The 16,048-nt window shown below is 47.1% G+C and overlaps 1 protein-coding gene across 2 annotated transcripts; it reads right to left on the reverse strand.

The window, feature by feature from the left end:
- Positions 1-2,382: 2,382 nt before the first annotated feature.
- mapkapk5 (MAPK activated protein kinase 5) lies at positions 2,383-15,061 on the reverse strand. Of its 2 annotated transcripts, XM_083674221.1 has the most exons (14): positions 14,232-15,061; positions 11,961-12,034; positions 8,952-9,027; positions 7,524-7,621; positions 7,081-7,189; positions 6,895-6,984; positions 6,557-6,652; positions 6,222-6,302; positions 5,612-5,799; positions 5,212-5,332; positions 4,616-4,746; positions 4,079-4,194; positions 3,781-3,885; positions 2,383-3,130 (listed from the first exon to the last, which is right to left on the reverse strand). In XM_083674221.1, exons 1-14 carry the CDS (start codon positions 14,265-14,267, stop codon positions 3,036-3,038), a joined length of 1,416 nt encoding a protein of 471 aa, XP_083530347.1. In that variant the 5' UTR covers positions 14,268-15,061; the 3' UTR covers positions 2,383-3,035. The 2 variants fall into 2 exon arrangements, with proteins under 2 accessions (XP_083530347.1, XP_083530348.1); XM_083674222.1 differs by lacking the exons at positions 11,961-12,034; positions 14,232-15,061 and adding an exon at positions 9,894-9,993.
- Between the last annotated feature and the right edge of the window lie 987 nt (positions 15,062-16,048).

Genomic DNA, 16,048 nt, shown 5'->3' on the forward strand with positions numbered 1-16,048 from the left:
GAGGATGTAGGGTTCGTTTTGGTGCAGCAGGGCCACCATAGGCCTTCTCTGTTGATTACATCATAGGCTCTAGCTAGCAGTCAACAGCATCACACCTGGGTCCAAATTGTATTTGAATGTTTTCAAATACTTGTGACCGTTTGCTTGAGTCTGCCTTGGAGTGTCAGGAAGGGCAGGGTTTTGCCATTTTGGGACTATTCAATTGGCTACTTTGCGCTTAAGGCTAGACTCAATCAAGCACAGCAAAGTATTTGAAATGATTTTGAAATACTACCTGAACCCGTGTCTGAACAGTACAGGGCAAGGGTTGCCTGTATCTACTGCAAATCAAGCAGGAGCATCAGAGATGTACTTATAGGATCACGTATTGATTAAATAAATGAGACATCATTTCAACAGTCTGGTCAGGCATGTTCTCCAGCTACCTCTCAGGTCTGTTGGTGGCTCTATTCAAGTTCACACATCCAAGTCACGACATGCCTTTAAAAGGCTGATAAATATATTGCACATAGAATGTGTCAGTGTTTCTCCATATCTGTACTGATTGTTTCCGACCAAGGAGCTGAGGATATGAAAGCAGACCGGACCTCTGGCCCAATAATCTGTTTTGAGCAGGTTTTCTACTGCTGTCTTGCCATTGGACAGCTAACAGCCAGGCAGGTTGGTGTCGCAGCAGAGAAGGTGGCGGCTTCCTGTTTGGGCCTCTCAGCAGAGAAGGTGACCACTTCCTGTGTGGGCCTTAGGCGTAGGGTGAAGCGGCCCCTGGGGACTGGTCTGCGGTCAGTTTGATGTGTTTAACTGTCATGGTTGAGGGTGGGGTTGGGCAGGGTGAACTGATCCTAGATCAGCGCCCAGAGAACGCTCCACCCCAGAGCTGCTACTAGCAGCAGGGAGGCAGGAAGCAGCTGTGATTTACGATAGACCTCCGAACACAGAAAACAGAATGCGCGCGCGCGCGCGCACACGCGCACACACACACACACACACACACACACACACACACACACACACACACACGAAGGTTTGTTCCTGAAAGTCATTGCTTTTAACAAAGTGGAGACACCAGTCTGCCCCTCACACTGGAAGATGACAGGTGACAGGTGACCCTGCACCACCCCTCACACTGGAAGATGAGAAGGAGACACTTTCTCTCGGCCTCAACTGCGGTGCCGTGCATTCAGCATCCATTAACAAGTGTTCAGGGAAAAGAACATTGTCCTCACCTCATTGTGTAGAAGCGCCTTCGTGAGTAAGGCTAAGACTCGTATGTTCAAATGTATTTTGTTTGGAGAAAAAAAAAAACGTTAAAAAAGGAAACAGTATAGCACACCAATAAGAAATGATCAAGTAGTTTAGTCCAGAAGGTGCGTGGTGTCTTTCCTGTGAGCTGTACTGTAGTTTCTCTTACAGCTGTGTCTCTGTCTGTGTCTGTCTCGATGGTTACCACGGGAACAGCAGAGACTACAGGGACCAGCCTGACCAGCAGCCTGACAGACTGACCAGGTCAGAACCTTAACCCTAACCAAACCCCTTTACCTTAACCAAACCCTGAACCCTAACCAGACTGCAGTGAGGGGGGGCATGGTAGCCTTAATACTGTACACACATACACATATCATACATGTATGCATATGTATGCACCAGGAGAGGCTGGTGGAGGTAGACATCGGAGGACGGGCTCATTGTAATGCATGGAATGGAATGAGGTGTTTGATACCATTCCTCATTCCATTCATTACAATGAGCCCGTCCTCCGATTTCTACCTCTACCAGCCTCCCCAGATATGCATATGAATGTGAATGTAACATCATGTTACAAATATGCCCCGAGTCCTTCCTGCCCTCGTATGCTGTTGACTGTAACCCAGTAGGCTGGTTGACTGTAACCCAGTAGGCTGGTTGACTGTAACCCAGTAGGCTGGTTGACTGTAACCCAGTAGGCTGGTTGACTGTAACCCAGTAGGCTGATTTGTTTGTGTGTTCTCTCTGTGGAGGAGAGAAAAGCACCTTAAAAGGTACAGCAGCACTAATATAACTGACCGCTAATCTCCCCCCATCTCCCTCCCTCCCTACATGTCTCCCCCCATCTCCCTCCCTCCCTACATGTCTCCCCCCATCTCCCTCCCTCCCTACATGTCTCCCCTCCTCTCTCTCCCTCCCTACATGTCTCCCCTCCTCTCCCTCCCTCCCTACATGTCTCCCCCCATCTCTCTCCCTCCCTACATGTCTCCCCTCCTCTCTCTCCCTCCCTACATGTCTCCCCCCATCTCTCTCCCTCCCTACATGTCTCCCCTCCTCTCTCTCCCTCCCTACATGTCTCCCCTCCTCTCCCTCCCTCCCTACATGTCTCCCCTCCTCTCCCTCCCTCCCTACATGTCTCCCTCTCTCCCCCTCAGATCTGAGAGTATTGGATAGGTGTGTCTCATAGGGGTGGAGTCTAAAGGAGTGGCGAGGGGCTAGGGACCAGTTTGGAACTCAGCCTCTCTGTTTCAGACCCTCGCAGTTCATCTGACATAATCAGGCTTCACAGTCACAAATAACGGATTTCTCTTGTTAAATAAATATAATTCTTAGCATTGTTAAAAATAGAAAGAAGTAGAATAAAATGAGAATAAAATAAGATAAAATAATAAAAATGAAATAAAATTAGTGAGATCAAACAACACACATCGCTGTGGGCATTCTGGACAAGCAGCTTGTACAAATTCCCTCTCCGTAAGGTACAGAAAATAATTTCTTTTTTTTTTTCAGTTTGTTCTTTTCTTTTTCTTTTTTGCAAAAACGAAAATATATAAGGTTTTCAAGTTCTTTGCAGTTGTTCATAAAAAAAATTATAGTAGCAACAAGTCCTCTTTGAATATACAGTATACAGTATCTACAACTGTACAATAGTCTCTCGCAAGTGAGCTCATGGAAAAAATGCTAAAATGCTATCTTCGTTTAGCACGTCAATTTACATAGAAATGCCTCTTGACAGTGATTGGCTTAGAAACCGTTCTAATAAAGGATATAAAAGGAGGGAGAGACAGCGGTGGCTACTGGGACTCCTGGAGATTAGTCTTCTCCTCGATCGCCTGCTTCACGATCTCAGCCAGCTTCAAGCGATCCACTTTGTCAGAAAAGCCCCGTCCTGAAATGAAGACCAAAGATGAAAAATGTTGCTATTATTTTTCGCCACAAAATCATAAATCAAACAAGACAAATCCCAGGTACTAAAGCTTCTAGTCAAACAACACATTCAACCCAATCCTATATCAGGAAATAGTTGCTACGTTTGTGTCATGTTGGCTCAGGTGTCTGTCTATATTGTTCATGCATGATGTGCATCTGTAATGCCTTCAGCGTATCAATAAAGTTGTATCATATCGTATGATTTGTATCATTGTGTTGACATCCAAATGAGGCCTTGCAGGCTGTCTGTCAGCAGGTTATGTAGGGTAGGGTATAGTGTGGTAGGGTATAGTGTGGTAGGGTATGGTAGTGTAGGGTGTGGTAGGGTAGGGTAGGGTGTGGTAGTGTAGGGTGTGGTGGGGTAGGGAAGGGTAGGGTAGGGTGTGGTGTGGTAGGGTGTGGTAGTGTAGTGTAGGGTGTGGTAGGGCAGGGTGTGGTAGGGTAGGGCAGGGTGTGGTAGTGTAGGGTAGGGTGTGGTAGTGTAGGGTAGGGTGTGGTAGGGTAGGGTGTGGTAGTGTAGGGCAGGGTGTGGTAGTGTAGGGTAGGGTGTGGTAGGGTAGGGCAGGGTGTGGTAGTATAGGGTAGGGTGTGGTAGGGTAGGATACTAACCATCCCAGTTGAGGCCTTGCAGACCGTCTCTCAGTAGCTTACAGTCTCTGTTGAAGCGCCACGCCTCGTGCATCACCTCGTTCAACTTCTCATCCTCGTTCTCCCCTACACACACACACACGCAGGGGCTTCATTCAGACTGTGTGTGTGTGTGTGTGTGTGTGTGTTCAAAACTCTTACGTGTGCATATGTTTCATTTCATTGACACATTTCAGTATGTCAATGAGTGTATCCAAGTGTGTACTGTAAAACAAGTATGACCATGCATGCATGTGTGGTGTGTGTGTGAGAGACTGACCGGCCTGTGGGAGGATACACTGGGCGATGACGTCTCGTAGTTTCTCCAGCGCCACATTGGAGTCCTCCCCTCCGTTCTCTGGGTCGTGGATGAAGAAGCCGTCACTCTGCTTGGTGCTGTGAGTGACACACACACACACACACACACACACACACACACACACACACACACACACACACACACACACACACACACACACACACACACACACTTTACTACACATAGGAGCAAGACTGTAGCAGTGCTGCTCTCAACAGAAAGTCAACAACTGTCAGAGACAGATCCTGGTCATTACATGAGACAAAAAAGAAAATAGTCAGACAGACATGCAGGCTGGCCGGCAAACAAACACACACACACGCATGCATGCATGGTTACACTTGTTTTACAGTACACACTTGGATACACTCATTGACACACATACTGAAATGTGTCAATGAAATGAAACATATGCACACTTAAGAGTTTTGAACACACACACGCACAGACACACACAGAGACACACACAGAGACACACACACAGACAGAGACACAGACCCTAGCAGCTTCCTCTTCCTCAGTATGGGGTTGTTGACAGAGTTGAGGGGTTTGAGGCTGACGTTCAGGTCCTGTATCCTCATGTTAGCCAGCTGTTCAGCATGGGCCTGCTGGATACCTGCTACCACCGCCTGGAGGGGGAGGGGGGTGGGGGGGGAGTTCAGGGTTGAATGGAGAACAACATCAGGAACATTGCTGTCGAAGCACAGCCTTCATTAATCCAGTGAGCTCGGCTCAGTCACAGCAGAGGCACCACAGACTAACATAAAACAGGTGGTCAGCCCTCTGGTGGTCAGTTTATAGAACAGCAGGTAGAGGAGGCCTATGTCCATATCGTGGACGGATGTCTGCATAACGATCAGGGGACGCTGGTGGAGGTAGAGCTCGGAGGACGGCCTCATTGTAATGCATGGAATGGAATGAGGAAATGGTATCAAAGACATTTCTACTTCCACCAGCCTCCCCTGATACTGGTACAGGGAAAAGGAACCTTGAACCAGTGAGACGATGGCTACCGTGCTTCACCTGTTGGTCCTAAACGCCATCTGCTATATGAACTCCTATCTGAACGCTAACTGAATGCTATCCTAGCCCACCTTGTCCATCATCATCTGAGCAGAAGGCAGCACGTTGTCCAAGGCCTCGGTGCAGTTGAGCCAGGGGTGGGCCAGGACCCCCTCGATGGTCAGCCTCTCCTCTGGCTTCACCTTCAGCAGCCTGGCAGGGGGGAGGGAGGGGGGAGAGAGGGAGGGGAGCAGTAATGTTCAACATTACAGCAATGCTTTCCTTATCAATAACACAAGCACACAGTTGGTGGTCCAAAGTTGTGTTATTTTGGGACATGTTTTTGGCAATGGCTTGCCTCTACCATCTGTTTGTAATTAATGCAAAGTTTACACACGCACGCACACACACACACAGGCTGTTGTGGGGACAGACTGTGTCTGTGTGTGTGTGTGTGTGTGTGTGTATGTGTGTACAGCTGTGGGGCCCTACTTGCGTACGATGTCCTTGGCCATTTCAGAGATCTGGCTCCACTCGTCCTCCGGGAAGTCGAAGCTGCCGGTCATGATCTTCTTGCGCATGTCCTTGGGGATGGTCCTGCTGTGGTGCTTAGAGTAGAAGGGTGGGTAGCCGCAGAGCATCACATAGATGATCACCCCTATGGACCACAGGTCACAGCTCTGGAGGGGGAGGGGGAGGGGAGAGAGCAGAGATCTGGAGGTGAGAGAGAGCACACTTTGCATGGTAGAAAGTTAGTTAGTTAGTTAGTTAAACCATTTGGCAGAACTATGTATGCAGGGAGGGGTGATTTCATGGCTCATCTTGTGTGAACAGTAGTCGTAGTTACCTTGTTGTAGGTGTGTGTGAGTGTGTAGTACCTTTTTTGTGTGTGTGTGTAGTAGTACTTACCTTGTTGTAGGTGTAGGGGGTGTGTGGGGTGGGTGTGTGCATGTGTGTTACCTTGTTGTAGGTGTAGGGGGTGTGTAAGGAGTGTGTGTGTGTGTGTGTGCGCGCATAGTTACCTTGTTGTAGGTGTAGGGGGTGTGTAAGGAGTGAGTGTGTGTGTGTGTGTGTGTGTGTGTGTGTGTGTGTGTGTAGTTACCTTGTTGTAGGTGTAGGGGGTGGGTGAGGTAGGTATGATTCCAGACTTCTCCTTTTGGTGTCTTCTCTGAGCCTCCAGTACCTGGAGAGACAGCAGAGGAACATGATGATGCCTTCAGATTAGACGTCTTTAGAACAGGATGTTTGTAGAATGTCTAGAATGTCTTCAGAACAGGATGTTTTAAAAAACTCAATGTGGTATGAGATCTGAGTAGTGTGTGTGTGTGTGTGTGTGAGATCAGAGCAATGTATGTGTGTGTGTGTGTGTGTGATCCAAAAAGAGTTTGTCTGTGTGTGTGTGTGTGTGTGTGTGTGTGTGAGCAGAGTGTTCTGTACCTGCGGTGCAACATAGTAGGGCGTGAACTGAGGAGTCATCAAGTCTCCCTGGTCGATCTTGGCAAAGCCAAAATCGCACAGCTTCACAGGTGCATCCTGGGACATGCAGGGAGAAGGACAGATTATATTATATTATATTATATTATATTATTAATCCAGCATTGACACAGACCATTCACCCTCGTAAAAGAGATTTTATCTCAATGAGTCAAAGGTTCAATGAAAAATAAATTGCTCTCTTGCAATACGTGTGTTGTACTCCACAGCACTCAAGCAGTGTGTGTGTGTGTGTGTGTGTGTGTGTGTGTGTGTGTGTGTGTGTAACCCTATCTCCTCACCAGTGAGTTATCTTTGAAGAGGAGGTTCTCTGGTTTCAGGTCTCGATGTGCGATGTTCAGGGAGTGGCAGTGTTCCAGAGCCTGGCCAATCTGACAGGACAAATACACATAGCTTTACATCAATGGAAAGAGAAGTGTATATGTGTGTGTGTGTGTGTGTGTGCGCACGTGTGTGTGTGTGTGTACCTGCTTGGTGACCTGGCTGGCCATCTTCTCAGTGAAGTGTCTGTGCTGACTGATCCTGTGGAACAGCTCCCCTCCCTCCATCATCTCCATGACGATCAGCAACCTGGCTCTGGAAGAGGGGGAAGAACAGAGAAGAGAGCGGAGGTGAAGTAAAACAGAGAAGAATGGCGGAGGGCAGGAAAATAAGGGTGAGTCTCAGGGGAGGCTGGTGGAGGTAGAAATCGGAGGACAGGCTCATTGTAATGCATGGAACGGAATGGGGTTGGTATCAAACACGTGAGGAAGGGTATCAACACACACGTGTGTTTGATACCGTTCCTCGTTCCGTGCATTACAATGAGCCTGTCCTCCGATTTCTGCCTCCACCAGCCTCCCCTGGGGCGGTATACATGCTGGGGACAGGGGACCCTGGTGCGGTCTACATGCTGGGACAGGGGACTGACCTGGGGCTGGACTCGTGAGGAAACTGAACACTGTTGGCGTACACCTCCATGATCTGGACTATGTTGGGGTGCATGGCACACATCATATGGAGCCGGACCTGAGGGCACAGGACAGGAAGGACGGTGAGCACACACACACACACACACACACACACACACACACACACACACACACACACACACACACACACACACACACACACACACACACACACACACACACACACACACACACACACACACACACACACACACACACAATCTTCCACCGTAGACTAAAGACCCGTCTCTTTAGGGTACACCTGGGCTCTTCCTCCTCAGACCTCTCCACCCCCTAACACCCTACACCCCCTAACACCCCACATTACCACAACTTGGAATAAAAATAAATAAATAACGCTTTCCTCCTTTCTCTAGCACTGTGACTGCCGGTGGCACATGTTCAAACTTCTCATCGAAGGGTTTACTTACAATGACTGTTGTATAGTTGATTCATTTACTTTTAGACTAATGTACTTATTGTAAGTCGCTTTGGATAAAAGAGTCTGCGAAATTACTCAAATGTCAAATGAGGAGGTCAAATGACAGGTGACAGGTGACAGGTGACAGGTGACAGCGTTAGGTGAGCGGATGACTACGTCTATAACCATCAGTAGAAACAGGTTGGTCAGAGGATGACTACGTCTATAACCATCAGTAGAAACAGGTTGGTCAGAGGATGACTACGTCTATAACCATCAGTAGAAACAGGTTGGTCAGAGGATGACTACGTCTATAACCATCAGTAGAAACAGGTTGGTCAGAGGATGACTACGTCTATAACCATCAGTAGAAACAGGTTGGTCAGAGGATGACTACGTCTATAACCATCAGTAGAAACAGGTTGGTCAGAGGATGACTACGTCTATAACCATCAGTAGAAACAGGTTGGTCAGAGGATGACTATGTCTATAACCATCAGTAGAAACAGGTTGGTCAGAGGATGACTGTCTATAACCATCAGTAGAAACAGGTTGTGTGTTCCTGTTCTGTTTGTACTCAGCAGAACTGTCTGTTCGAGCCTCAAAGCTGAACTGTGATAGGGAACGAACCCTGTCTCTAAGCCGGTGTGTGTGTGTGTGTGTGTGTGTGTGTACACATGAGAGACAGACAGACCATTTAAGTGTGAAAGGGTCACTGAGACAAAGCAAACAACACATGATTCAACATGGACGAGACAAGTCAAAACACAGACACAATCTCTCTCACTCACACACACACACACACACACACACACACACACACACACACACACACACACACACACACACACACACACACACACACACACACACACACACACACACACACACACACACACACACACACAATATGAAAACAGAGACAGAAACCAAAGCTTCAGTACACAAGCAGAATAATGGCTCCAACCTCGTTGCGGGCCTTGGGACGATCGATCAGAATCTTCAAGGCCAGACGTTCTTGAGACGACTTCTTCACACACACTCTGCAGAAGAGGAGAGGAAAACATAAACACATGTGACAGTCCCTAGATCTTTCACGGTCCTGTATGTGGTGGTGTGTTAGATCAGAGGAGGAACAACACTACCACTGGGCTGCAGATTATTCTTCAGATCTCTCACACACACACACACACACACACACAACCATAACCTCTGCTCCTAAATTCAGATTACAGCAATAAATCACTTACTAGAGGGACATTCAGCTGGGACAAAGTTCACACAGAGGAGAGCTAATCAGAGAGGAGGAGTGAAACACCCAGCCAATAAGAGAGGAGGAGAGAGAGGTGTGAAATACCCAACCAATCAGAGAGGAGTAGAGAGAGGTGTGAAACACCCAGCCAATCAGTGAGGAGGAGGAGAGAGAGGGAGGGAGGTGTGTGAGACATTTCCAGTGGTGTGGTACCCTTCTCCCTGAGGCGTGCTCCTGGGGAGGTTGGTGGAGGTAGAAATAGGATGATGTAATTGTAATGCATGGAACGTAATGAGGAATTGTACCAAACACATGTGTTTTAGTGTATCTGAATACCAGTCCTCATATTGTTCCCTGCATTACAATGAGCCCGTACTCTGATTTCTACCTCCGCCAGCCTCTCCTGGTATTCAGATAAAGAACACTAAAACACACATCTGTCACCATGTCCTAAATCAGATGTATATGTGTGTGTGTGTGTGTGTGTGTGTGTGTTACAAATAGAGCAACGTTTTTCTTGACCCCCCTAGCCACAATAAATGGACTGATTGTCCTCTAGTTTGGAATGGAATGAGGTTTGATACCATTCCTCATTCTTTTCCATGCATTACAATGAGCCCGTCCCTCTGATTCCAGCCTCCCCTGGTGGGCACTCACACAGTACACTCCCCCTCAAAGCTTCCTAGTGGGAGCCTCCCATCTCAGTCTTCCTTTCAGAAACGCATCGCTTTTGATCCTGTGAGGGGGAACGTATGAGGACACACACACACACACACACACACACACACACACACACACACACACACACACACACACACACACACACACACACACACACACTCACACACTCACACACTCACACACTCACACACTCACACACTCACACACCTCTTTCTTCAGATGAAACAAACATGGCAGAGAGACTCCCACAGGCTGCAGCTCAAACCACAACAAAGCCTTCAACATCCATGAGTATGTGTGTGTGTGTGTGTGTGTGTGTGTGTGAGAACACACACACACCTCGGAGAGACGGGTAGAGAGTGGCAGCGAAGCCACAGTCACACACTGCAGTAACACGTGTTTAAAGTTTGAACAGAGTGTTTGAAGTTTGAACAGAGTGTTCTTCGTCAGGGAGGTTAAAGCAGCAGATAACAGCAGACTCTGAGAGGGCAGGACGACCCTGATCTGATGATGTAACATGTTTACATGGGAAGACTTGTCTTGGACAAGACACAAAAAAAAAAACATTGGTTACAAAAGTTTAGGAGGGAAACTTGTCTTAGTCACCAGTCTGATAGCATGTTGCCTTTATGGGTTTGGAGGGAGTTAAAAAAAAGTTGCTGGGGGGTAAATGACTGCTTGGTTAAGGAGGTGGGCTGGGGGGTAAATGACTGCTTGGTTAAGGAGGTGGGCTGGGGGGTAAATGACTGCTTGGTTAAGGAGGTGGGCTGGGGGGTAAATGACTGCTTGGTTAAGGAGGTGGGCTGGGGGGTAAATGACTGCTTGGTTAAGGAGGTGGGCTGGGGGGTAAATGACTCACACATTCACAAACACAAACACATTCACACCAATGTGCTCCTCGAAAACTCACAGCTTCCCACCAAGATTTAGTGTAGGATTTAAGATTAGGAATATTTGGGCAGACAAAAATAAACATCTGAAACCCGTCCAGGAGGGCGACGTGTCCATGTCACCCATCAGATGGAGTATTTATTACAATAAGGGGCATGACCTAAAGACAAAGAATGAAACTTGGGACTTAAAACCACTAACATGGTTAAAACCACAGACGCGGTTTGCCGTTTAATGCCTTTTAATGTGTGTCCATCGACATATCATTGCTCGACAAAAAACTAAATGTCGCTCGCCTTGTCGTAGACGATCTATGACAGCATTGGCAACGTAAGAACGTTCAGGAAGTGCGTGACACCCCTCAAAGACACTCAAAACTGTCAACTAGACGTCTTTTCTGTCGATTGACAAAGCATGAATGAACCTTAAGTCAATGTACATTAGTCCAATTCTTGTTCTTCCATAGCAGAACATAACTACCCATTTCAGGAGCACGGCGTGTCGAGGAATGACTTGGTTGATGAGGTGGGCTGGGGTGGGCTGGGGGGGAAACGACAAACACATTCACACTAATGGTGCATTCAAGTGCTTCTCTGAAACCCAGAGCTTCCTTCCAAGATGAAGCGTAGGATTTGCATAGAGCTCCCTATTGGCTAATTCTGAAATGGCTCCATGTGGGAAACTTGGGATCTCAAAGTAACACGAGTTCCCCGGTCGGAAATGTCCAGGTTTGCTATTTCAGAGGAGCACTTGAACGCAGCATAACTCCTCGTCCGGTATTGAGGACCCCAGTGTGTGTTAATGTGTACGAGACGAGGTGAGAGAGTGTTGGCATCACCATAGATCAGGAACACTCTCCATGGCTTGCACAGTGTGTGTGTGTGTGTGTGTGTGTGTGTGTGTGTGTGTGTGTGTGTGTGTGTGTGTGTTAAGGCTATTAAAGAGAACATGGTACAAGTGAGAAGAGGAGAAGGGAGGAGAGGAGGGGGGAGAGGGAAGAGGAGAGGAAAGGAAAGGAGGGGAGAGGAAAAGGAGAAGGGGAGAGGAGAGGAAAGGAAAGGAGGGGAGAGGAAAAGGAGAAGGCAGGAGAGGGGAGAGGAGAGGAAAAGAGGGGAGAGAAGGAGGAGAAGTTGTGTCCTTCCTCAGCCTCACCTGACAGGGCCGCTGATCCCAGCCCCGAGCTTCTGTGTCCAGTTGATGTTGTACTCCTCCAGAATGGAGGTTTCCTGGAGGGAACAGAGAAGACATGAGACATTTCACACACCAGGCACACTGTGGGAGCAAGAAGAAGGCACAAACAAGGCCTACAGCCTCAGCCAAAACGCAGTGGTTTAAAAAGGTATTTATGAGCTGCAACCTCCATTGTGTCTGAATGTATTCCTCTTTGCACACACATGATGTGTGCCAGGTCCACAGGGCCACAGGGCCACGGAGCCACAGGGCCACGGAGCCACAGGGCCACAGGGCCACAGAGCCACAGAGCCACAGGGCCACGGAGCCACGGAGCCACAGTGCCACGGAACCACGGGGCCACAGGGCAGGCTTCTCTCCACCAGGGTTCTCCCCAAAGAACGGAAGAGTCCTTCTGCGCCACGCTGTGAACTTTTCGGCGCCACTGTCAACATTACAAGGCAAATTACATATTTAGTCATGATAGAGTAACTATCTTTGATCGCTGATGACATTGTTGTTAAAAATGAAAGTGGAAGCGTTATGACGTTCCTCAGTGAATTTGGTGTTTTTGCAGTAATTATTATTTTTTTCTCGCATTTTGACTTGAATGCAAGTTGGGTTTTGATAATGCAATCCAGCACCACGCTGTTCAAACATCCTGGGGACAACCCTGCTTTTTTAATGCCTTTAATGCTCCCTCCGTCTTTGCTGGGCTAAGCTGCGCCAAGTTGCTGTTGTGTGTGTGTACACAGGCTAGGCTGGAGCAGAAGATAACCATAATGCATACCAATTACCCAACAGTCAACACAGGCCTCTCTTTGGACCTCTGATGCCCTATCTGGTTCTCCTCCCGGGCTTCTGTCCCAACACATTTCTATCCTGGGCTCCCGTCCCAACACATTTCATATCCTGAGGGTCTTTACTAAGTACGTAGGGGAGGAAAGTTAAAAGTTAAAAACATGATTATGGTACACTCCGTAATTGTCGCTTTGAGTGTTCTCTTTCATGGTTCTCTAGAGAACAACGCCCTGGGGCTTTTTGGGTGCATGCTCTGCACAGGCAGACAGCGTCCCGATTCCTCCTCCTCCTCCTCCTCACTTAGCATATTCTGACCATATTCTGCAGTGTGAGCTGGGGGGGGGGGGACACTTGCTGTGGATGTACATGGAAGTTTACTGTGGGTAGCAGCCAAAAGCAGGGGTGGTGGTGGTGGTGGGGGGGGGGGGGTGGTCTGGGGCAGGGGAGGCTGGTGGGGATAGAAATCAGAGGACGGGCTCTTTCTAATGCATGGAATGGAATGAGGAATGGTATCAAACACGTGTTTGAGATACCATTCCTTTAATACCATTCCTCATTCCATGCATTACAATGAGCCTCGTCCTACAATTTCTGCCTGGACTGGTCTGGGGATTATTAGAGGTTCACTGTGGGAGACTGACTGGGTCACGATTAAACAAATCTGGAGTTTAGGGGTTCACACACTCACAGAGGTAGCCTGGGAACACATAAGTGTGTCCTTAGAAGCACTGTGTAATCTGTCAAAGCCTTCACCTTACTCTGGGGTTGACCATGTCCAGCATACAGATTTACACCTCTACCATCCTAGACTATCCCAGAGGATCTACTCCACAGAGTAGGCTCTACCTCAACAACAGTGTCAAAAGTACAAGGTCTTTCCAAACAGTGGGAGTGATGGGCAGCAACTAGGCCGTTCAGTATTTGCCACATTCATAACAGAACCGCGTGGAGTTATTTGTGGTGTTGAGAGCGAGAGGGATATTCTTGCTAATCGTAAGCTTAAACACAAGCGTATTAACATCCAGAGTCCACGACCACTTATTTAGAATCAGGGCACAACATTGTGCTGCGCTGAGGGGAATAAACTTCAACCACAGTGAAAAGAGGACAGGCTACTTGTAGAACAGACTAGAATACCCCTACAGCAAATGAAAGGTTTCAATAGAATATACAATGAGAGCATAATATAAATATATTATATAAATGAAACATTAGTATTAGTATAAACACATATTAGGCCTACTTCAAAAATAGACTTTTAAGAGCGAAATATCCCCACAATATAGCCTATTCACAGTCATGTAAAGCAACTAACATGTGCAGTACTCTTCACATGTACAGGCTGTCATGCAGCCAGTCCAGCAATCAGCTATGTGATACTTACTTTCAAATGTCAATACATTACACTACAGCAAGGTACTCATAACCACTATGTACACTAATCATTCTTACCTTGATGAATTTGTCTGCGTTGTTATCCTCCGACATGATGTTCCACTGTGATAGCTACAACCGAGTCCTTTAGGTCGGTCTCTCGCACTTTACAATCAAAACAAAAGGGCGTTGACCTTTAACAGTTATTGTTATTGTTGAATAGCTAATGTTCTCCTGGCCGGGAACTAGCTATCTACTGCTGACAGACCATGGCCAAGGCCATGACTGACGCTTGATCTATCCGTCCAAAAAGCAGCCACAGTCGAATGAGTTTCCTTGGACCACCCGGCCGGAGTGAGATGGAAGCTCAGGCCAACTCGGGTCACAAACTACGGCTCCAGCCTCTTCCAATCGTCCGGACTTCACTGTATCGACCATGTAGAGCGAAGGTCCCGTCTGGATGATTAAAAAGTGTAAAGTACAGTCTGCAGTGGACAAGCTCACCACTTTTGGTGAGGCGCAGAGTGGGGGACAAAGAGTGGTGTATTTATAGCCATTTATAGTGTTCTGCTGGGGCACTTGGCTAACAAGATAAAAGGACACGCAAATAAAAGTCAGGCAAACTGGCAGGGTTTCGGGGATGTTAACTGCTAGTTAGCAAACTCCCTGGCAGGTCAAAACCTTTGAACGAATGTCGGCAACTATGAGGCGATAGAAAACGGTACACCGAGTACCAGACTAGACCAGAAATACCGTCGACGCCGCTAGGCTAGCAAGCTAGCTATGAAGGCTGGCTTGTACACTAATCATAATTTGCTAGCGAATGTTGCAGTGAATTGTGCTGCCGCCTAGCTATCACTTACAAATGCCAATTAATAATTAAATAGAAAATTGAGCTGATCGGATATCGCGACTACCTAGCCTAAAACCACTGACACGGTTGCTATTTCGTTCTTGTCAAATACATACACAGACCGAGTGGTGAACTAAATAACAGCTGTACATAAGGAACGCCTGATGAAAACGCTAAACATTTGTCGATATTACAATTAAACACAAATGCATGTAGTCACTTTTATTACCTTTACTACTAGTATTAATTATACGACTTATGTTATGCCTAGGCTACTTTTTATAAGTTTCTTCGTCGTTTTATAAACCCAGATTGAAAAAGACAGCCTACACTGGGCCTTTGGGGTCCTACGTGTTCAATGCGGGCACAAAGATATATTTCAGCAAGAGCGCTAACTTCGTCTTTACTTCCATCTGCCGGATAATGTAGGAAATCGCAACTGTTTTGAACAGAAGTAAATTATAGAGTGTCAAATGCGATCTTCAAATCAGCAATTTAATCCATGACCAAACTCGGCATATTTAGGAAATAGAGCAGATTCAGTTAGCTGAATACCAAGTCAGATATCAGGCCCATGACTTCAGGACCATGGACAACACCAACATTCCAGCACTCTATCAAAGGCATAATCTCAGGTAATTTAGAGAATTTCTCTGCTCTACGATGCACCATACACCCACTGCTGTAACAGAATCAGAGAACCCAGGGTCCAACAAACTCCTCTGTTTGACAGGACTTATCTCAGTGTAGCAGTGTATGGTATTGCTGCCTTGCAAAAAGACCCACTAGATTGTAGATTGGAGGGAGAGGTGGTCTACACTGTTTGTAGTGGGCAACCTGGAAATAATCTATTCGCCCCCTACAGTATGAACAGTATGAGTTTATTTACTCAGAAAACAATATGACTGCAGTATTTTCTACCCAGTGGTTGTTGTATGTGGTCTCTGGCTCTGATTTTACTATTTCACCTGTGTAGGCTTCATGAATAGTATTCTTATTATCTCACTTCATAATTTCTGTTAGTTCAACCCTTTGTAGGTGG

Source organism: Argentina silus (assembly GCF_951799395.1).
Source record: "Argentina silus genome assembly, chromosome: 7".
NCBI lineage: Eukaryota > Metazoa > Chordata > Actinopteri > Argentiniformes > Argentinidae > Argentina > Argentina silus.

What these genes read in the sequence shown, in the direction of transcription:
- mapkapk5 (XM_083674221.1), bottom strand. Translation starts at nt 14,267, where the DNA reads ATGTCGGAGGATAACAACGCAGACAAATTCATCAAG. An exon ending in TCTTCAAAGATAACTCACTG is followed by an intron (nt 6,653 to 6,894) that starts GTGAGGAGATAG and finishes TGCATGTCCCAG; the next exon opens with GATGCACCTGTGAAGCTGTG. An exon ending in CCCCCTACACCTACAACAAG is followed by an intron (nt 5,800 to 6,221) that starts GTAACTACACAC and finishes CTCCCCCTCCAG; the next exon opens with AGCTGTGACCTGTGGTCCAT.